General features: G+C 53.4%; 3 protein-coding genes across 3 annotated transcripts; all 3 read left to right on the top strand.

The window, feature by feature from the left end:
• The first annotated feature begins 1,414 nt into the window (after nucleotides 1-1,414).
• Nucleotides 1,415-4,753, top strand: LOC138727001 (protocadherin beta-15-like). The gene is made up of 2 exons (XM_069869118.1): nucleotides 1,415-4,415; nucleotides 4,596-4,753. Exons 1-2 carry the CDS (start codon nucleotides 1,415-1,417, stop codon nucleotides 4,751-4,753), a joined length of 3,159 nt encoding a protein of 1,052 aa, XP_069725219.1.
• Nucleotides 4,754-7,195: 2,442 nt separating this feature from the next.
• LOC138727000 (protocadherin beta-15-like) lies at nucleotides 7,196-9,637 on the top strand. The gene has a single exon (XM_069869117.1). It carries the CDS (start codon nucleotides 7,196-7,198, stop codon nucleotides 9,635-9,637), a length of 2,442 nt encoding a protein of 813 aa, XP_069725218.1.
• A 6,650-nt stretch (nucleotides 9,638-16,287) lies between these two features.
• On the top strand, nucleotides 16,288-18,732 carry LOC138726999 (protocadherin beta-15-like). The gene has a single exon (XM_069869116.1). The coding sequence runs from the start codon at nucleotides 16,288-16,290 to the stop codon at nucleotides 18,730-18,732; it is 2,445 nt and encodes an 814-aa protein (XP_069725217.1).
• The last annotated feature ends 2,721 nt before the right edge of the window (nucleotides 18,733-21,453 follow it).

Below are 21,453 nucleotides of genomic sequence, written 5' to 3'. Positions count from 1 at the left end.
GGAAATGTTGTCTCCTGTATTGGAGGGCCTCAACAGGCTGCTGGACTTTCCTGACGTGCTCATCAGAGGTGCCATTCAGGAAGCAATGTGGTGGGTAGGACTTGTGTGAGGGTGGTCTGTGTGAGAGCAGCTGGACCAGCATGTGTCTCATCTTCTGTAGGGGAAAGCTGTAAAGCACACTAGATTTTCCTTGGCCATTTAGAAGGATGTGTGGGAGCTGTGTCCTGGGATTTCCTTGGAAATATGTCAGTAGTACTGTGTTGAGGTGGAATGGAATGGAGTATTTTAGTTGGGAGGATTCTACCTGAATCTTCTTAGTCCAACTGCCTGAGCACTTCAGGACAGGTCAGACATCAAAGAATATTATGAAGGGCATTGTCCAAATGGCTCTGCAACACCAGCAGGTGTAGGGCACTGATTTTGCAGTCTTTCTAGAAAGCTTGACCTTGCTTCCAGGGTTGACACAATATATTTCTCCCCTTGAAATCCACGAGGAGTTCCCTGTTTGGCTTCCACAAAGTTGCTGTGAGTGAAATTTTGCAGATGCATCAGAGTTCATATGATGTCAACATCGGTGCAGAATCTCAGACAGGCTGAGAGGGAGCTCTGGTTATGACCCACTACTCTCATTCTCGTGTAGTCCATTCTGTAGGGGTAACATCTGGGGTATCCCTCGATCCAGCTCCTTGTCTTCTTCACCTTTTATCAGTGGTGCCTCTAGTAAGGGACATGGTGTGTTGCTCCAGCTCTGCTGCAGGGCAACCCTCGCCAAAAAGTACAGACCCAAAGAACTCCAAAATCATACATCTGGCCATTTCCAACACACAAAACATATAGTTACCTCATCTATAAGCTATCCAAATACAACATACAATGATTTCTATTCACAGATTTTCTTAATACTTCTTTGAGGATCACCTCTGAGTCTTTGTTCTGTGGTTATGGTGTGATATGCGGAGGGGATACTCAGGGGCCAATTTGGTCATCCCGATAGGCAAACGAGTGGCGAAGACATACTGGACCCCTTGCTCTCCCATCTCCCTTCGGTTTCCCCATGGTGGTGCCTCCCAGATCCACTCCTGAACCACTATTATCCACTATAATCATCACAGATCAAGGACAATGTCTTCTCCCTCCCCTTCTGAACGTTATTGTTTGCGTAACTGGGGGTTTAATTTGTGACCTCTCCTCTTTGATTCCTTGAATTTTATGTTAATCGCTGTGTCCGTGAATCCTTCCCCAAGTGCAGGACTTCGGGTTTGATCTCCTAGAGCAGCAGCATCATTCTCGAGTGGTGTTGAGCGAAGGTGATGGGGAAGCATTTCCTTACAGAAACTTTCCCCTCTGGCACCAGCTCTCATATCCCATAGAGGTTCTTCTCGGACCCGCCCGACTCGCTAAGGGTCCTGTGCTGATGAACAAGTGGAGAAGAGGAGGAACAAGCCCTCAAAGTGTCCTGTGGAAGTGGAGGATCTTGCACTGCCCACTCAGAGGAAAACCCCGAGCTGCGGATGAGGAGCTGGCGTTTAGGAGCCGGGCAGTGCTGCCCAGAGCCGCGCTCTGTCTGCGGGGAGGGAGCTGCTTCCTAGCAAAGAGAGAGCGTTCCCACTGCGCCTTTTGGCTCCGGCTGGGCACGGGGAGCGCAGCCTCCAGCAGCAAAGGCCGGGCTGGCGGCTCTGCCGCGGCTGAGCAGCAGAGGAAATATTCCCCCGTGCGACGCTGGGTGGGGGTGTTGGCCGCGAACCGGCGGGTTCCTGTGCCCGCCCCGGCTTTGCAGGCAGCGGCGGAGAGAAAGAGCCGCGGGAGCCGCTCGGGAAGGGCGGCGGCACACGGAGTCGGGGAGCTCGGGGGCTTTCAGGCCCCTCAGCCCGGGATTGCTGACCAAATCCGCCTCGGACGCGGCTGGACGATGCTGGGAACGACGGAGGACGGGGAATGGCTTTTGTGGCGAGTGCGAGCGAGTGGGAGACGGAACGGAGAGCGGCAGAGGCGAGTGATCTTGTTGCTTGTGTGCGTTTGCGTGTGTCAGAGCGGGGCCGAACCCCTCCGCTATTCCCTGGCGGAGGAGATGGAGAGGGAGTCGTTTGTTGGCAATATTGCAGAGGACCTGGGGCTTTCTCCGAGCCAGCTGGCGGCTCGCAAGGCGCGCGTTGTGTCCGAGGGGAACGAGCGGCTTTTCCACCTCAACCGAAACACGGGAGCGCTGACGGCAAAGGAGTCTCTGGACCGAGAGGAGATGTGTCCGCAGAGCGATACCTGCACCGTCTTCTTTAAGATAGTCTTTGAAAATCCCTTGGAGCTGATCCGAGGGGAGGTAGAGATTCGTGACATCAACGATAATTCCCCCGTCTTCCCGGAGAAGGAGGTGGTTTTAGAAGTTCTGGAAACGACATCTCCTGGGTCCCGTTTCCCTCTGCAAAACGCCCGGGACAAGGACGTGGGAAGCAACGGTTTGCAGAACTACAGTCTCGGGTCAAATTCGCATTTCTCCCTCCATGTTGGAACAGAGAAAGGTGTGGAACTTGTCCTGGATCGTCAGCTGGACCGGGAAGAACAGCCGCAGCTGAATTTAATCCTCACCGCTAGCGATGGGGGCTCCCCACCAAGGTCGGGAACAGCTCATGTGCAGATCGTGGTGCTGGATTCCAATGACAACACCCCTGTGTTCAGCCGGGAGGTCTACGAGGTGCAACTGGCCGAGAACAGCCCCCCGGGGCAGCTGGTGGTCAGAGTCGCGGCCGCGGATCCCGACGAAGGGTCCTACGGGAAAGTGCGATACAGATTCAGCCAGATATCGGAGCGGTCCCAGGAGCTCTTCCAGCTGAACCCTGACACCGGGGAGATCCAGGTGGTGGGAAACGTCGACTTCGAGGAAGCGAAGCATCACAAGATGGTGGTGAGAGCCACCGACGGCGGCGGTCTGTCTGCACACTGCAAAGTGCGGGTGGAGGTGCTGGACGTGAACGACAACGCCCCGGAGATAACGCTCACCTCCCAGTTGGTCTCCGTTCCCGAGGACGCGCCGCCCCGCACCGTGGTGGCCCTGTTGAGCGTGCGGGACCGCGACTCCGGCGACAACGGCAGGACGGAGTGCTCCATCGACGGGGACTCGCCCTTCATGCTGACGGGCGGCGGGGATGAGTACTACGAGCTGAGGACGACGGCGGCGCTGGACAGGGAGCGGGCGGCAGAGTATAACGTGACGGTGAGAGCCGCGGACCGGGGCAGGAGGCGGCTGAGCTCCCGGGCGAGCCTGCGGGTGCAGGTGTCGGACGTGAACGACAACGCGCCCGAGTTCACGCAGGCGGTTTACACGGCGTCGGTGTCGGAGAACGAGGGCCCCATGGTCCGCATCGGCAGCGTGAGCGCCACGGACGCCGACGCGGGAGCGAACGGGCGCGTGAGATACGCGCTGGTGCGGCAGGAGGGCGCGGAGCAGCCCGCGGTGTCGGTGAACGCCGAGAGCGGCGCCGTTTTCCTGCTGCGGCCGCTGGACTACGAGCAGGTGCGCGCCTTGGAGGTGGCGGTGCGCGCTGCCGACGGCGGCTCGCCGCCGCTGAGCGCCCAGGCGGTGCTGCGCGTGGTGGTGCGCGACGAGAACGACAACGCGCCCGTGGTGCTGCACCCGCCCGCCGAGAGCAGCGGCGCGGCGGCGGGCGAGCTGGTGCCGCGCTCGGCCGAGGCCGGGTACCTGGTGGCCAAGGTGGTGGCGGTGGACGCGGACGCGGGGCAGAACGCGTGGCTGTCGTACGAGCTGTGGAAGGCGACGGAGCCGGGGCTGTTCCGCGTGGGGCCGCACAGCGGCGAGGTGCGCACGGCGCGGGCCGTGGCGGAGCGGGACGCGCCCCGGCACAGGCTCGTCGTGCTGGTGCGAGACCGCGGGCGGCCGCCGCGCTCCGCCACCGCCACCCTCGGCATCGCCCTGGTCGGCGGCTTCTCCGACGCCCATCTGCGGGGCGCCGAGGAGGCGCCGGCCGCCGAGCCCGAGGGGCCGCTCACCCTCTCCCTCACCGTCTGCCTGGCCTGCGTGTCCGCCCTCTTCCTGGCCACGGCGGGGGCCGCCGTGGCGGCCAAGGTGCGGCGGGCCCGGCGCAGCGCGGCCGAGAGCTTGCCCGCCTTCCCGCAGTCCGCCCCGCCGAGCAGCGCGGGCTCCCTGCCCCGCAGCTCCGTCTACGACGTCTGCTTCGCCGCCGGCAGCCTCGACGGCGACTTGCGCTTCCTCGGGCCCCTCCTGCCCTGCTTCCCCGCCGGGCTGCCCCCCGGCCCGGCCGAGCAGCGGAGCTCGCTCTGCTCCACGGAGGCGGCCAACCTCGGCGACGACGGCGACCGGGCTGCAGAGGTGAGGGACCTGCCCGGGCCGGGGCGAGGCGGGGAGCGGGGAGGGAGCAGCGCGGGGGGCTCGGGGTGTCGCTCACGTGGGGAGTCTCGGTGTTGTGGCTCTGTGGGTGGAGGAGCCCCAGGGTCGGGAGGAGAGGGCGGAGAGGGTCTGAGAGCCGCTGGTGGGGGCGTCCCAGGAGGATCTGTTAAGGGTCAGCTGCTCCCCAAGTACTGACTTATGGGGGTCTTGGGCACCCAGTTCTCAGTGTTGCCCTTAGATCAAGTGTATCAGCGCAAAGGAGGAGGGCAGCTGCACCTCGACCTGGTTCTCAAAACCATCGAGGTTAAGGAAGAGAGGGGACTAACGTCTCGACCTCCTGGTTCCACCTCCTCTGTCTCTGGAAAGAGAACAGTAGCGTTCTCCGTACAGCAGTGACTGACGGGTCCTTTCAGTCCCTCGCTTTTGCCTCCCTCCAACGCCCAAATTACAACCCGCGCTCTCCGTTCTTGCAGGACAGAGCTCCCATCTCCGCAGACACGGCTCGCAGACGTGTCGAAGCAGCTTGCACTGCAGACAGGGGGAAGGAGCTCCATGGCAATTCTGATCCAAACCCTTGGCTCCCCACTCAGTAAACGAGGGGAAAGGCGAGAGTGTCTGTCGTCCCTGGCCAGCGTCCTCACAAGGAAAACACCGAAAAAAGGACCAGGGAAGAACAAGGTTTCTCTGTGAGAGAGCAAACCCATTCTCCTCTTCAGCATTGTTTTCTTCATATAAGTATTGTGTAATTGTGACATAGACGGAGGACGAGGACTGTGTTGCATGTTGATAAATCCGAGACTCCGTGCGTGACTGTGAGAGCCTTCTTCCTTCTAAATGTTAAGGGAAATCTTGAAACCTGGAAGCGTATCTTCAAGATAGCTTTTTCCTACATCACCTTTTCTGAGTTTATTTTTGTTTTGATAGCGTTCTGTAATCATGTCTCCATTCTCTGCACTCCGTTAAAACCGATTTAATTAGAAACGATTGACAGCGGCACTCCGCACATTTGAGCAGGAGTTCACTGATTCCTCAAACTGTAAAGCGTGGGCTTTGAGCAACGTATTCGTTTTCTTTTATAAGGTAAAGTGCAAGATAACATTTCCGGATTGTTGAGTATAAAGTAATAGAGAATTGAAAGTGCTGTTTGTTTTTTTGCAGTGAAACAGGCTTTTACACTCAGCTTGAGGCACTGTAGAGGACAGGGCGTAAAGTAGCTTTCTGTTTTCTTCTCCCTTACTTAATCGATAATGAGCTATGAAGTGTATGTGATATTTCCTATCTGTCGCACATTTAAACAATCAAATGCCTGATGTAAATGAACGCAATAAAAAAACCCTTGCAACTCCCTCGGGTTTGTGGAGGATCACTAGTCCAAGCAGAATTCCGAGAATCAACCCGTGCATTTTGCAGTAGATTTGATGCAGGGAAAATCAAAGCGACTTAGAAGCAGGACATTCTCAGAAGGCGAAGCAAGGTGGAGGGCGATTTTCTGTGGGAAGCAGAGGACCGAGAGATGCTGCTCAAAGCGCCGTCGAGCGGTCTCCCTGTTTGGAATCGGAGGGAACAAACTCGATCGATTCTTGTAGCAAGTTGCTCTTTCCTATGAGACCCTTTTTGTTCATCCAATGCAATGATTATATCACCTTCTAGTTTACAAAGATTTTGTTTGAACGTCTTCAAGGTGGTGCCTTTAATGTCCCATCGCTGAATGTCCTTAGACCTCTCGCTCTCCTCTTCTACCTCCATTTCCCCACAACTGCATCTCCAAGTACTCTCTTGTGTCCTCCCTTGAATGAAAATGATCTGTTTTTATTCACCCCACAACAGGCTTTGCCTATTCCTAGACTCCCTGTCAAAGGGCTCGTAAACACTTTAATCTTTCTACTGAGTCACTTTCTGATAATGTGGGATGATCTCTTTGGGCCCATTCGCGTTTACAAAGTTTCAGGAAGAACATCTTGCAGTTGAAACTTGAATGGTGACTTTAATGTCCCATCGCTGCATGTCCTTAGATCCCTGGGCTTTGCTGCTGACTCCGTTAGCTCCTGCTGGTCGGTGTTTGTGTATCTGGGGCTCTAATTAGTAACTTCGCTGTGTGTTTTCCTGCCTATCATCTCTCACTGCCTGGCCGCGCTCCCCACACCCTCCACCTCTCCATCAATATAGGATAAACTTCCCCCACGGAACTGCTTTACAAATTTGGGGCTTGAACCTCTTGCAGGTGACATTTGAATGGTGCCTTTAATGTCCCATCGCTGCGTGTCCTTAGATCCCTGGGCTTTGCTGCTGTCTCCGTTAGCTCCGGACCGTTAGCGTTTGCGTATCCGGGGCTCTAATTAGTGACCTCCCTGTGTGCTTCGCTGCCTTTTATCTCCCAGCCCTGCGGCGCCGCCTCCTCCCCCCGGGGCAGGAGCTCAGCCCGGTCGCTGAGCACAAAGCCCTCTGGAGCCCTTGCAAGGCCGCCGGGTGCGGCGAGCGGAGCGCGGAGCGTGTGTCTCGGCGAGAGGGAAGCGCGGTGGCGGTGGCGGTGGCGGGAGGCGCAGTCCCGCCGCGGCCCGCAGGGGGGAGCTCCCGGCCAAGGCGGCGCCGAGCGGCTGCGGGCGGGGAGGCGCCCGAGCCCGGCCCGGCCCTGCCCAGCGCAGCGCAGCCGGGCGGCGGCGAGCGGCGGCGAGCGGGGCCCCGGGCCAGCCGCTGCCGGGCCGCCAGCCGCACTCGGCCCCAGGGAGCCCGCCCGCCCTCGCCGCCGCCCTCGCCGCCGCCCTCGCCGCTGCCGGGCGCCGCTCGCCGCCGAGGACCGCGCGCCCGAGCCGCCCGCCGGAGCCCGCCCGCCGCCCCGCCATGGCGATCGCAAGGCAAGTGCTTTGTCTCTCTGCTCTCCTCTCGCTGCCGCACGCTCGCTCCCAGCCCCTGCGCTACTCCGTAGCCGAGGAGGCGCCGAGCGGCTCGCTCGTAGCCGACGTGGCCGAGGACGCGGGGCTGGCCCCGGCGCAGCTCTCGGCTCGCCGCGCCCGCCTGGCCTCGGAGGACGGCCGGCAGCGCTTGCGCTTGGACCGCGCCACCGGCCGCCTCGTCGTGGCCGAGAGGCTCGACCGGGAGGAGCTGTGCGCCCAGGCGCCCGCCTGCACGCTGCCCTTGGAGCTGCTGCTGGCCGACCCGCTGCAGTTCTTCCGCATCGAGGTGGCCGTGCGGGACGTCAACGACCACTCGCCTCGGTTCCCGGACGAGCAGGTCACGCTTAGAATCGCGGAGAACAGCAACCCGAGACTGCGTTTTCCTCTGGTGGGGGCTCGGGACCTGGATATTGGTAGCAACAGCGTCCAGTCTTACAGCATCTCTCCCGAGAACGAGTACTTCAGTGTCTCTTTTGGGACTCGAACTGAGGGGGACAAATATGTGGAACTGGCCTTGGAAAAGCCTCTAGACAGAGAGGAGCAGGCGGAGATGAGTTTCAGCCTCATTGCTGTGGACGGGGGCTCTCCCCCGAGGACTGGGACTACTCAAATCCACATTGTTGTTCAGGATGCAAATGACAATGCTCCAGTCTGCACGCAGGAACGCTACATTGGCCACGTTTTGGAAAATGCCCCTGAGGGCACCGTGGTTCTTAGTGTCGTGGCATCTGATCTGGATGCAGGTTCTAATGGGGACATCTCCTACCAGTTCAGTGAAGAGGTGGACCAAAGCGAATCAGCGTTTCTGATTGATGCCAAGACCGGTGAAATTAAATTGAAAAAGCCTCTGGACTTCGAGGCAGCACAGAAACACGAGCTCAGTGTTCGGGCGACAGACGGTGGGGGCCTCTCAGCTATCTGTAAAGTGTTGGTGGAGGTGGTAGATGTGAATGACAATGCACCAGAGCTGGCGGTGAGTTCCTTCAGCAGCCCCCTCCCTGAGAATGCATTACCTGGGACAGTGGTTGCCTTCTTCACTGTCAGGGACCGTGATGCTGGAGCCAACGGGAAGGTCACCTGTGCCCTTGAGGACCAGCTGTCATTCTCCCTGCGTCCAGCCTATAAGAATTACTATGAGCTGGTGACTGTGACCACACTGGACCGGGAGGAAATGGCACGGTATATCCTGACTGTCATAGCAGCAGACGTGGGCTCACCTCCTCTCACTACCACCCAGACGTTCACGGTGGACATCTCTGATGTCAACGACAATGCACCTGTCTTCAACCAGACATCATACACCATGTATGTGCATGAGAACAATATTCCCACGGTTCTTGTTGGAACCATCCATGCCTCAGATGCTGACATAGGCCCCAATGCCAAGGTGACCTATTCCCTGGCACCAGCTCACCTCACAGAGCAGCCTCCCTGTTCCTGCATTTCTGTGAACTCTGAGAACGGGCACGTGTTTGTGCTGCGACCTCTGGACTATGAGCAGCTGAAGCAGATTGAGGTCTTGGTGATTGCCTCTGATGCAGGATCTCCTCCCCTCAGGGACAACGTCACTGTCCGCGTTGTTGTGGTGGATGAGAATGACAACGCTCCACTGGTGCTGCATCCAGCCCAGGACAGCAGCCCAGCATCCAGCGAGCTGGTGCCCATGTCGGCTGAGGCGGGGTACCTGGTCACCAAAGTGGTGGCTATTGATGCTGACTCTGGACAGAACTCGTGGCTCTCGTACCACCTGCTGAAGGCCACTGACCCCGGTCTGTTTGTGGTGGGTGCCCAAAGTGGGGAGGTGCGTCTGAGGAGGCCAGTGACAGAGAGAGACACTGTGAAGCAGAAGCTCATCATCCTGGTGCGAGACAATGGGCGGCCACCGCTGTCGGCCACAGCAGCACTGAGTGCACTCCTGCTGAATGACTTCTCAGATGTGCGTCTACCACACAGCATCCCGGACCTAGTTGACGACAGCGACTTCTTGACAACCTATTTAATCATTTCCTTGGTCTTTGTCTCACTGCTCTTCCTTGCATCCATGGCAACCTTCATCACTTGCCAAGTGTGCAAGAGAAAGGAGCTGAAGGATGGACATGTGCTTTATGCTGCCAACAACTTGCCAAGCAGCCTGGCTGATGTAGCCTCTGCAGGGACCCTGCCCCATCCCTATTGCTATGAGATCAGCCTCACAACAGGTTCAGGCAACAGCGAGTTCAAGTTCCTGAAGCCCATCCTGCCCAGCCTGCCACCACAGCACTGTGCCCTGGGCGGGGACACTGGTGATGAACAGGTTTTTCCCCAAGGCCCTCTCACTGCTGAGGATGTGCTACCAGAGAACACAGGGATGCTCTCTGGGGAAGAGTTCAATAGTCTTTCCTTTAACTAGGATGGAGTGAGAAGTAGAGTCTTCAGGCCTCTATGATGCAGAGGATGCTGTGCTACAAACTGTGGCAATTTTTCCTCCAGAGTTCATCTGCATTTGCAATTAGTAGAAATGATCTCTGTCAAATTCTTAGTCCGCAGAAAGGTTGTCTTCCCCTCCAAAAACCAAGCGAAATGAACTAAAGGCTCCCTCAGACAGGTAACAAAGTTTCAGCTCTGTTACAGCTATTCCTAACCGCATTACCGCTTTGAGAAGAGATGGTAATTCCAGTGCTCCCGGCCTATGTCTTGTCTCCCTTGCTGTTGGGCAATGCTGGGGATCTCTTATTCTGTGCAAGGTGAATTTCGGGCAGCATTATCACATCCATGCTGAAATGCAGGTAGCCCTCATTCAGGTCTGAAAACCTAGGAAGTTGAGAGTGCTGTGTGACAACGTGATGCATGTCTGGGGGTGTATCTTCTCTGGGTTCTGGATGTCTCTATCTCTGAGATGTGTGGGCTCTGTATGATTTGCCTTCTGATTACTGTGTCTGCCCATCCAGATATTCTGTGACTGGAATAGAATATCATTGAACAGAATATGTTAATGTGAAGGTATCTACTAGGATCATTTTAGTCCAAGTGCCCGACCACTTCAGGACTGTCCAAACGTTAAAGCATATTATGAAGGGCATTGTCCAAATGGCTCTGAAGCATGGATAAGTGTGAGGCATCAACTCTGCAATCTTCCTCCAAAGTCTGAGAGCCTTCCAGAGATGACACAATTTATATTTTTCCCCCAGAGGACCCCGAGTAATTCCCTATTGGGCACAGATGGACTTCTGCCCCACTTTTAACATATTGCCATTGCCTGCTCATAGACTGTAAGTGTAGCGAGTTGTGAAAACTTGCTCATTGTCATTGGGTGGAGTGCATTGAAACTCAAGAGGTTGCTTCTGAGAGCCGTTGAATTTAGGTTCTACTTTTGTCATTATTATTCCTTAAGTGAGATGCTTCTTCATGAGAGTGGAAGGCTGCCTCGGTCTGATTTTCTGGGCTTGTGTTGGAGCATTTGCTTTCTCCTTTTTGCCCTTTCTCCTTCTGCTTTATGGACTGTATTTGACCACTATCTTGTCTCTTCCTCTGAAGAAGGACTGTTACACCATCTGTATTAACTGATTGTTTGGCTGGCATGGAAAAGTCCTCCCAGTGTGTTGTGCTGCAGTTATGAACTGTACCTTTGTAAACTGGGACAGCCTTGTGTGTAACAGTGAAATAAAGAGAACACAGTCCTTGTCGAGGCATTCATTCTGGGAAAGCTCTGTGAATGTTTTTTGCAAAGGTGGGAAAACTGTTTCTCCTGTTGTCCCTTGGCTGAGTTTGGTCTCATCATTGCTGTTGTTGAATTGAGAGTCTTCTTGTTGGGAGTGAAAATGTGTCCTGATTTGGTTTTCCTCTTAAGAAAGACTGTCACCGCAATTACACTAGAGGTTTGTTTTAATGAATGCGATGTGACTCAGAATACTCGGGAAGTGCATGCAGTGTGTTGTTTTCTCCTCCATTTTTTATCCTGTGAGAGACAGGCTGCTCTTGGAGGCAGCTGTGGGCATCTCCTGAGCATTGCGTGTGCATTTGCTGCAGCTCACTAAGAGGTCTGTGGGAGACCTTCTAACTCAGAAGGAAGTTTGTCTCCCTCTCCTAAATACAAATGAAAGTCATAAAATGCTCTCTCAGTCAGGTAACAACATTTCAGTTTTGCTACAACTGCTTCTGAGATGCTTCAAGAAATGGTTTATTTCCAGTGCTCCAGCCTAGTTATTATCTCCCTTGATGTTGGGCAAGGCTGTGGACCTCTTAATCTGTGCTGTAATGTGATGAACATGTTGTGCAGACAAATCACATCCTTGCTGAAATGCACATAGCCCCCTTTCTGGGTCAGAAAAGTAATGAGGTTGTGAGTCCTGTGTTTTAAAGTGATGCATGCTTGGGTATGTTTCTTCTCTGAGGTCTGGGTGCCTCTGTCCATGAGATGTGAGGGCTCTGTGTGTGTTTTTGCTTCTGGTCACTCTGTCTCCCCTTCTAGTCATTGTGTGAGTGCATATGATGCACAAAGTCTGCCCAGGGAAGCAGGGAGGTGCTCACATGCAGCTGTTGTTGTGCACAGCATTCCAGCTCAACAGGCAGGAATCACTGATCTTTTGAGTAACAAAATTTCATGTTCTTTAGCAGTAAAATGCATGGTATCTTTCTTGTGTGAGTAGAGCTGTGTCCTTTGGAGTTTATTTGAAATATATCAGTAATAATGGGGATGGGATGGGATGGGATGGGATAGGACAGGACAGGATACCATACAATATTTTAATTGGAAGGGACCTACAAAGATCATCTGATCCAACTCCCTGACCACTTCAGGGCTAACCAGACAGTCAAGAGTATAATGAAGGGCACTGTCCAAATGCCTGTTGAACACTGCCAGGTATGGGGCATAGACCATCTCTACAGGAACCCTTTTCTGGGGTTTGACCACCTCCTGTGTTAAGAAATGCTTCCTCATGTCAAGCCTGAACCTCCCCTGATGCTGCCTTGATCGATTCCCACATGTCATGTCACTGGATATGTGGAAGAAGAGATGAGCATCCTTTTCTCCAAACTAGGAAGACACAAGTCTTTAGCTACTCCTCAATGGACATTTCTTCCAGCCCTGTCACCAACCTTGTAGCTCCCCTCTGGATGCATTCCAGTATGTTAATGTCCTTCTTAGGTGGAGAACTGGACACAGGATTCAAGGCGAGGCTGTATCAATGCTGAATAGAGCAGGGTAATATGACTGGCTGGTTATGGTGTGTTTGATGCCCTCCCAAGGCATCTTGGCTGCCAGGGCACTGCTGATTCCAATTGAACTGCTGCCCACCAGATCCCTTTCCTCAGGGCTGCCCTCCATCCACTCCTTTCCCAGAATCCACATGCCTGGATTTACTAAGTCCCAGGTGCAGAATCTGGCATTTAAACCTGTTACATTTTGTGCCATTGATGACTGTCCCATGTTCCCATGTATCTAGATCCTTCTGCAAGGCCTCCTTTGCCTCAGAAGAGTCAACAGCACTTCCCAGTTTGCTGTCATCAGCAAATGGGATAATGGGATGTTCTACTCCTGCGTCTCCTTCTACTCTGTGAACTGTGTTTGAACATTGTCTTGCCTATTCCTCGGAAGAAGGACTGTCACCCCATGTCTAATAATGGATTGTTTAAACGAAGCCAGTGTGACATGAAATATGTGGAAACCCTCTTGCTGTGCTGTGCTGCAGTTATAAACTCTGCTGTTGTAAACTGGGATACCCCTGCGTTGAACAGTGAAATAAAGAGAACACACGAATGCCTTGTGTGGAGACAGCAGTCTTTGTAGAGATGTTCCTTCTGGGAAAGGTCTGTGAATGCTTTCCAAAAGCTGGTTTCTTTTCTCCCGTTGTCCCTTGGCTAAAATATGGTTGGTTGGGAACATTTCTTCTGTTTGGAGACATGGCCTATAGAGCCTTCAAGGAACATGTCGGGTGCAGGGATTTGTTGGCAGGCTTCAGCGTGTCTTCAGAACACTGAGCTTCTGGCTTCAACAGGGCTCTGCTCGATCTAGGTCAGGAGAATCAGTTTGTTCCCCTAACAGGGGCCCTGGGTGTGCAATGGCCTCTGCAAAGCTGTAACGTTTGGGGTGTCCTTTCCAACTCTCCTGACTGCTCCATCTGGGGATGGCATCTGTGAGGTGTTTGAGTACAAAGTATTTGTGAAATTAAAGGTGTAGGAGTTTCAGAGGATGGATGGCACAAAGAGAGGATACTTGTTCTTTGGGCAAGAATTTATGTGAGTGTGTTGAGGAGGGCATTCGTTGAGCAAATACTGGCACCAGGGAGAGACTTTGCTCTCCGGCAATGCAGGCAGATGCAGCTGTCCCTTCCCCAAAAGGTCCCTGATCAGAGCTAAGTACTGAGCCTGTTTATCAAAGGCTATTGCACACTAGAGGAATCATTTAGGTTGGAAAAGAGCCTTGACAACATTAAGTACAACAGTTACCATAGCACTGCTAAGTCCACCACAACACTTAAGTGCTATGTCCAGGGATGGTGACTCAGCCACCTCCCTGGGCAGCCTCATGAGCCACCCTTAGAGCCCTCAGCCAGTTCTTCGTCTCACAATTGGACAAAGTGTCCAGAAGGTTGCTGTGAGGAACGGTACCAAATGCTAAAACCCAGAAATACTACATTCACAACCTTCCCTTTGTCCATGAAGTGAGTGAACTGCCATAGAAGGATATCTAATTAATTTGAAGAGGACCTTGCTTTTTTGAGCACAATCTGACTCAATCCAGTATTCACATTATTCTTTAAATGCATTTCAATATTACCCATTATGAACTTCTCTTTGAGTTTTCCAGGCACTGAGGTTAGACTCACAGAACTGTAATTTCCGGGGTCTGTTCTAACGGTCCTCTTGTCAGCTGTAATTCCACTAGACAGTTTCCAGTCAGCAGGGTCCTCCCAAGACTCCCAAGTCTTTTTGTAGATGATCAAGAGCAGTCCTGCCATAGCGTCCGCTCGTTCACTCGGTACTCTGGGATGAATCCCATTAGGCCCCATGGAATTGTAAACATTCCTGGTCCTTTACAATTTCAGTGTACACCGAGGGAAAGTCACTGTTCATGCCCTCATAGTCCTCTGACTTAGTGGATCAGGCAGCCCAAGTTCTTTCAGTACTAGGAAGAGCAAGGCAAGAGAAGCATTGAGCTTTGCCCATAGCTGTCTTCTCCCTGTATACATGAACCAAAGCTCTACAATCTTCATGCAAAACCTGACCTTGCTTCCAGAGATGACACAATCTATTTCTCTGCTTGAGCTCCACGAGGAGTTCCCTGTTGGGCCCAGCTGGTCCTCTGCTGCTCTTGCTTGACTTTTGACCCACTGGCATTGCCTGCTCGTAGATGGTAAGTGTAGAGAGCTGTGGAAACATGTTCAGTATGTTTGGGTGGAGTGTGAGGAAACTCCAGGAGTTGCTTCGAAGGACTTAATCTGAAGGTGGAATTGAGATGAGCTTGGAAAAGGGTTGTTGTTCACTTTGGTCTTATCATTGCTGTTCCTGAATCGAGGGGCTTCTTGATGGGAGTGGAAACCTGTCATGATCTGATTGTCTGGGTTTGTCTTGTAGTACCTACCTTCTCCTTTTTGTCCCTCTCTCCTTCTACTCTGTGAACTGTGTTTAAGTATTGTTTTGGCTTTTCCTCTTAAGAAGGACTACCTCCCTAGCTGTAATACCGGCTTGTTTGAATGAAGGAAGCGTTGCACAGAATACTCGGAACATGCAAACTCTATGTTGTTTTTTATACCAAAAGAAGCAGACTGCTCTTGGAGGCAGCGGTGTGCATCTTGCGTGCATTGCATGTGCGTTTGCTGGAATCATTGCGGAAGTAGTCGCGATAGAAATCCATCCCCATGGACGGCGATGGGAGCCTGAGCCTGGAGTTTTAATCTGGTCTCGGCACGAATCCAGGCTCACGCTGCCCAGAGTCACTCCGGACCTGTCGATTTCTTCCCCTTTTTCCCACGGTTCTTCCTCCAGGTGAACTCTTGACCTTTCCCTTTTACCGAATCTAATCCTGCCTCTAATCATCCCTTAATAAGCTTTGCATGGTCCTAGAAACCCCGTCAAACTCGTCGTAATCCGTTTGCCCTTTTCTGTGAGACACCTTCTGAGAAAGCAGGATAAACTCTTCCCCCTCCCCTTCTCGTTTACAAAGTTTCCGATTGAACCTCTTGAGATTTACACTTGAATGGGGCATTTAATGTCCCATCGCTGCGTGTCCTTAGATCCCTGGGCTTTGCTGCTGTCTCCGTTAGCTCCTGCTGGTCGGTGTTTGTGTATCTGGGGCTCTAATTAGTGACCTCGCTGTGTGTTTTCCTGCCTATCATCTCTCACTGCCTGGCCGCGCTCCCCACACCCTCCACCTCTTCGTCAAAGTAGGATAAACTTCCCCCACGGAACTGCTTTACAATTTTGGGGCTTGGACCTCTTGCAGGTGACACTTGAATGGTGCCTTTAATGTCCCATCGCTGCGTGTCCTTAGATCCCTGGGCTTTCCTGCTGTCTCCGTTAGCTCCGGACCGTTAGCGTTTGTGTATCAGGGGCTCTAACTAGTGACCTCCCTGTGCGCTTCGCTGCCTTTTATCTCCCAGCCCTGCGGCGCCGCCTCCTCCCCCCGGGGCAGGAGCTCAGCCCGGTCGCTGAGCACAAAGCCCTCTGGAGCCCTTGCAAGGCCGCCGGGTGCGGCGAGCGGAGCGCGGAGCGTGTGTCTCGGCGAGAGGGAAGCGCGGTGGCGGTGGCGGTGGCGGGAGGCGCAGTCCCGCCGCGGCCCGCAGGGGGGAGCTCCCGGCCAAGGCGGCGCCGAGCGGCTGCGGGCGGGGAGGCGCCCGAGCCCGGCCCGGCCCTGCCCAGCGCAGCGCAGCCGGGCGGCGGCGAGCGGCGGCGAGCGGGGCCCCGGGCCAGCCGCTGCCGGGCCGCCAGCCGCACTCGGCCCCAGGGAGCCCGCCCGCCCTCGCCGCCGCCCTCGCCGCCGCCCTCGCCGCTGCCGGGCGCCGCTCGCCGCCGAGGACCGCGCGCCCGAGCCGCCCGCCGGAGCCCGCCCGCCGCCCCGCCATGGCGATCGCAAGGCAAGTGCTTTGTCTCTCTGCTCTCCTCTCGCTGCCGCACGCTCGCTCCCAGCCCCTGCGCTACTCCGTAGCCGAGGAGGCGCCGAGCGGCTCGCTCGTAGCCGACGTGGCCGAGGACGCGGGGCTGGCCCCGGCGCAGCTCTCGGCTCGCCGCGCCCGCCTGGCCTCGGAGGACGGCCGGCAGCGCTTGCGCTTGGACCGCGCCACCGGCCGCCTCGTCGTGGCCGAGAGGCTCGACCGGGAGGAGCTGTGCGCCCAGGCGCCCGCCTGCACGCTGCCCTTGGAGCTGCTGCTGGCCGACCCGCTGCAGTTCTTCCGCATCGAGGTGGCCGTGCGGGACGTCAACGACCACTCGCCCCGCTTCCCGGACGAGCAGATCACGCTTAGGATCGCAGAAACAATAAACAGTCCCGGCTCGCGTTTCCCGGTGGTGGGGGCTGTGGACCTGGATATTGGTAGCAATAGCGTCCAGTCTTACAGCATCTCTCCCGAGAACGAGTACTTTAGTGTCTCCTTTAGGAGTCAGAGTGAGGAAGAGAAATATGTGGAACTGGTTTTGGAAAAGCCCTTAGACAGAGAGGAGCAGGCAGAGATGAGTTTCAGTCTCATTGCTGTGGATGGGGGCTCTCCCCCGAGGAGTGGAACAACTCAAATCCACATTGTTGTTCTGGATGTAAACGACAACTCTCCCATCTTCACACAGAAGCTCTATGTTGGTCAGATTTTGGAAAATGCCCCCGAGGGCACCGTGGTTCTGAGGGTAATGGCAACTGATCCGGATGTGGGTACTAATGGGGACATCTCCTACCAGTTTATTGAAGAGGTTGGCCAGAGACACTTGGCATTTGAGATTGATGCCAAGAGCGGTGAAATTAAACTCAGAAAGCCTCTGGACTTTGAGACAGCACAGAAACACGAACTCAGTGTGCAAGCCACGGATGGGGGAGGCCTCTCAGCAATCTGCAAGGTATTGGTGGAGGTGCTGGATGTGAATGACAATGCACCAGAGCTGGTGGTGAGTTCCTTCAGCAGCCCCCTCCCCGAGAACGTGTCACCTGGGACAGTGGTTGCCTTCTTCTCTGTCAGGGACCGTGATGCAGGAGCAAATGGGAAGATTACCTGTGCCCTTGAGGACCAGCTGTCATTCTCCCTGCGGCCAGCCTATAAGAATTACTATGAGCTGGTGACTGTGACCACACTGGACCGGGAGGAAATGGCACGGTACATTGTAACTGTCACAGCAGCAGACGCAGGGTCACCTCCTCTCACTACCACCCAGACCTTCACGGTGGACATCTCTGATGTCAATGACAATGCACCTGTCTTCAACCAGACATCATACATCATGTATGTGCGTGAGAACAATGTCCCCACCATGCTCGTTGGAACTGTCCATGCATCAGATGTTGACATTGGGCCCAATGCCAAGGTGACTTATTCCCTGGCACCACCTCTCACCACAGAGCAGCCTCCCTGCTCCTGCATCTCTGTGAACTCTGAGAATGGGCACGTGTTTGTGCTGCGACCTCTGGACTATGAGCAGCTGAAGCAGATTGAGGTGTTGGTGATTGCCTCTGATGCAGGATCTCCTTCCCTCAGTGCCAATGTCACTGTCCACCTTGTTGTGGTGGATGAGAATGACAATGCGCCGCTGGTGCTGCATCCAGCCCAGGACAGCAGCCCAGCAACCAGCGAGCTGGTGCCCATGTCAGCTGAGGCGGGGTACCTGGTCACCAAAGTGGTGGCTGTTGATGCCGACTCTGGGCAGAACTCGTGGCTCTCGTACCACCTGCTGAAGGCCTCTGACCCCGGTCTGTTTGTGGTGGGTGCCCAAAGTGGGGAGGTACGTCTGAGGAGGCCAGTGACGGAGAGAGACAGCGTGAAGCAGAAGCTCATCATCCTGGTGCGAGACAATGGGCGACCACCGCTGTCAGCCACAGCAGCACTGAGTGCACTCCTGCTCAATGACTTCTCAGATGTGCACCTCCCACACAGCAGCCTGGCCACAGAGGATGAGGGTGACTCCCTCACAACCTATTTAATCATTTCCTTGGTCTTTGTGTCTCTACTCTTCCTCGCATCCATGGCAGCATTCATCACTTGCAAAGCATGCAAGAGAAAGGAGCTGAAGGATGGACATGTGCTTTATGGTGACAACAACTTTCCGAGTAGCCTGGCTGATGCAGCCTCTGCAGGGACCCTACCCCATCCCTATTGCTACGAGATCAACCTCACAACAGGCTCGGGCAACAGCCAGTTCAAGTTCCTGAAGCCCATCCTGCCCAGCCTGCCACCACAGCACTGTGCCACAGGCAGGGGCACTGATGATGAACGGGATTTCCCCCATGATCCTCTCACCACTGAAGATGTGACACCAGAGAATACAGGAATGCTCTCTGCAGAACAGTTCAATAGTCTTTCCTTTAACTAGGGTGGATTCAGCACCGCCAGAGGTTTCAGGCCTTCGTGATAGGAAGCGCTCCAGACTATAACCTGTGGCAATGGTTTCCCTAGAGTTAATCTACCTTTACAATTGGCATCATTTTTCCCACCCTGAAGTTACCAAAATCAGAAGACAACGTCTCTCCAACTCCGAAACACCAAAAAAAACCCAGAAGAAACTATAGTCTCCTTAATTATCGTGATAAAATATTTTCGCTCTACTATAGGCATTTCTTAGATGCTTTCAGAGTGGGCTTCATTCCGTTGCTACCACTGTAGTTCTTCTATCACTTGCTGTTGGCCAAGGTCATGGATCTCTTGTTCTGTGGTGTATTTCAATTGCAAGGTCCTTGCTGAAATGTGTGTAGCCTTCATTCTGGGTCAGAAAAGGTCAGAAAAGAACTTGTGAGTATTGTGTTAGAAGGTGATGCGTGCACGGAGCTGTTTCTGCTCTGGGTACTGGATGCCTCCGCCTCTGAGATATGTGGAGTCTGTGTGTTTTGCCTCGTAATGTCTCTGTCTTTATGTCCAGTCATTGTGTGACTGCACATGCTGCACAAACGCAGCTGAGGGAAGCAGAAATATGCTTCTGTGGACACTTGGTTGTGCACAGCATTCCAGCTCAGCAGGTAAGAATGACATTTTGAGCCTCTAAGTAATGCTGTCTCATCTTGTGTAGTGAAGAGCAGTAAAGTGCACGAGATATTCTTTTGACCCATATGGGTGGTGTGGGTGGGCTGCCTGCTTGGGATTGCGTTGGAAATATGTAGCATGGCATTGCCGGTATGGAATGGAATGGCAAAGCTGAAGTTCTTATATGTTTCTACAGGACATTCCTTTCGGACCTTTCCACAGCTTCATTGCTATCTGCTGGAAGCAGACCTGATCTGTTTTTCTGGATTCGTGTTATAGCATTTGTATTTTTTGTTTTACCCTTTCTCCTTCTACTTTGTGAACTGTGTTTGGCCATTGTCTTGCCAATTCCTCTGAAGAAGGACTCTCACCCCTCTATAATAATGGATAGTTTAACTGGCAAGGAATGCTTAGAAGCCCTCCCACTGTGTTGTGTTGCAGTTATAATTTGCACCATTGTAAACAAGGATATTGTGTGCAGAAGTGAAATAAAGAGAACACCTGAATGCCTGTATGGAGACTGGGATCTTTGTAGAGATGTTCCTTCTGGGAAAGCTCTGCGAATGTTTTTCAAAGGCTGAGCAGTGTTTTCTCCTGTTGTCCCTTGGCTGATGTAAGGTTGATTGGGTCCATTTCTTCTGTTTGTAGAAATGCCCAATAGAGCATTGAGGGAACCTGTGTGGAGCAATAATTTGTTGTCAAGGCTCTGTGGGTCTTCAGAGCACTGAGTTTCTGGCTGTGACAGGGCCCCATTATATCCCGGTCAGGGGAACCTTGTCCCTCCCCTAACAGGAGCCCTGGGTGTGCAAAGGCCTCTTCATAGCCGTGCCCTTTGGTGCTGAAATTCCCAACTCTTCTGACTGCTCATGGATCCAAACTCTTGGCTTCCCGCTCTGTAAGCAATGGGAAAGCGAACGTGTCTGTCGTCCCTGGCCAACGTCCTCACAGAGACAACACCGAAAAAAGGACCAGGGAAGAACAAGGTTTCTCTGCGAGAGCAAACCCATTCTCCTCTTCAGCATTGTTTTCTTCATATAAATATTCTGTAATTGTGACATGGATGGAGGACGAGGACTGTGTTGCATGTTGATAGCTCTGAGACTCCGTGCATGACTGTGAGAGCGTTACTGCTTCTAAATATTAAGGGAAATACTGAAACCTGGAATCTCATCTTCAAGATGAGCTTTTTATTACATAATCTTTTTTGTGTTTATTTTTTCTTTGGAGACCGTACTGTAATCATGTCTCCGTTTTCTGTACTCCGTTAAAACCAATTTCATTAGAAACGACTGACACTGGCAGTCTTCACACTTTTGACCGGTAATTCACAGGTTCCTCAAACGATAAAGCTTGGGTTTTAAGAAATGTATTCGTTTTCTTTTATAATGTAAAGTGCAAGGTAACATTTGTGGATTGTTGAGTATAAAGTCGTAGGGAACTAAAAGTGCTGTTTATAGTTTTACAGTGAAACAAGTTTTACACTCGGCTTGAGTCACTGTAGAAGACGGGGCGTTGAGTATCTTTCTGTTTTCTTTTGTCTTCGTTAATCGATAAAGAGCTGTGAAGTGTATGTGATATTTCCTGTCCTAGCACATTTAAACAATCAAATGCCTGATGTCAATTAACGCAATAAAAACCCTCTTGGAAGTCGCTCGGGTGTGTGTGGTGTGTGGAAGATCACTAGTCAGTCCCCTAGCAGGATTTCGGGTATCAAACGGAGCATTCGGAGTGGATTTTATGCAGGTGAAAAAGCGCGATCTGAGGACAGGTCTCGGTGCCCCGAGAGGAGAAGAGCGAGGCTTCGCGAGAGGAAAGAGTGCAAAGAGCAGAATTTCGAAAATCAATCCGTGCATTGTGGAGTAGTTTTTATGCAGGGGAAATCAGTGCGACTTGGAAGCATGACATTCTCAGAAGGCAGAGAAGGGTGGAGGGCGATTTTTTGTGGGAAGCTGAGGTCCGAGAGATGCTGCTTATGGAGCCTTCAAAGTGGTCTCTCTGTTTGGAATCGGGGGGAACAATTCCGGTGCAATTCAGAAAAAAAATCCCCTTTCCCATGAGACCCTTTCTGTTCATCCAA

The sequence above is a fragment of the Phaenicophaeus curvirostris genome, chromosome 15, assembly GCF_032191515.1.
Source record: "Phaenicophaeus curvirostris isolate KB17595 chromosome 15, BPBGC_Pcur_1.0, whole genome shotgun sequence".
Classification (NCBI taxonomy): Eukaryota; Metazoa; Chordata; class Aves; order Cuculiformes; family Cuculidae; genus Phaenicophaeus; species Phaenicophaeus curvirostris.
Note: the sequence above shows the minus strand (reverse complement) of the source record. Positions and strands in the feature narration are given on the sequence as shown.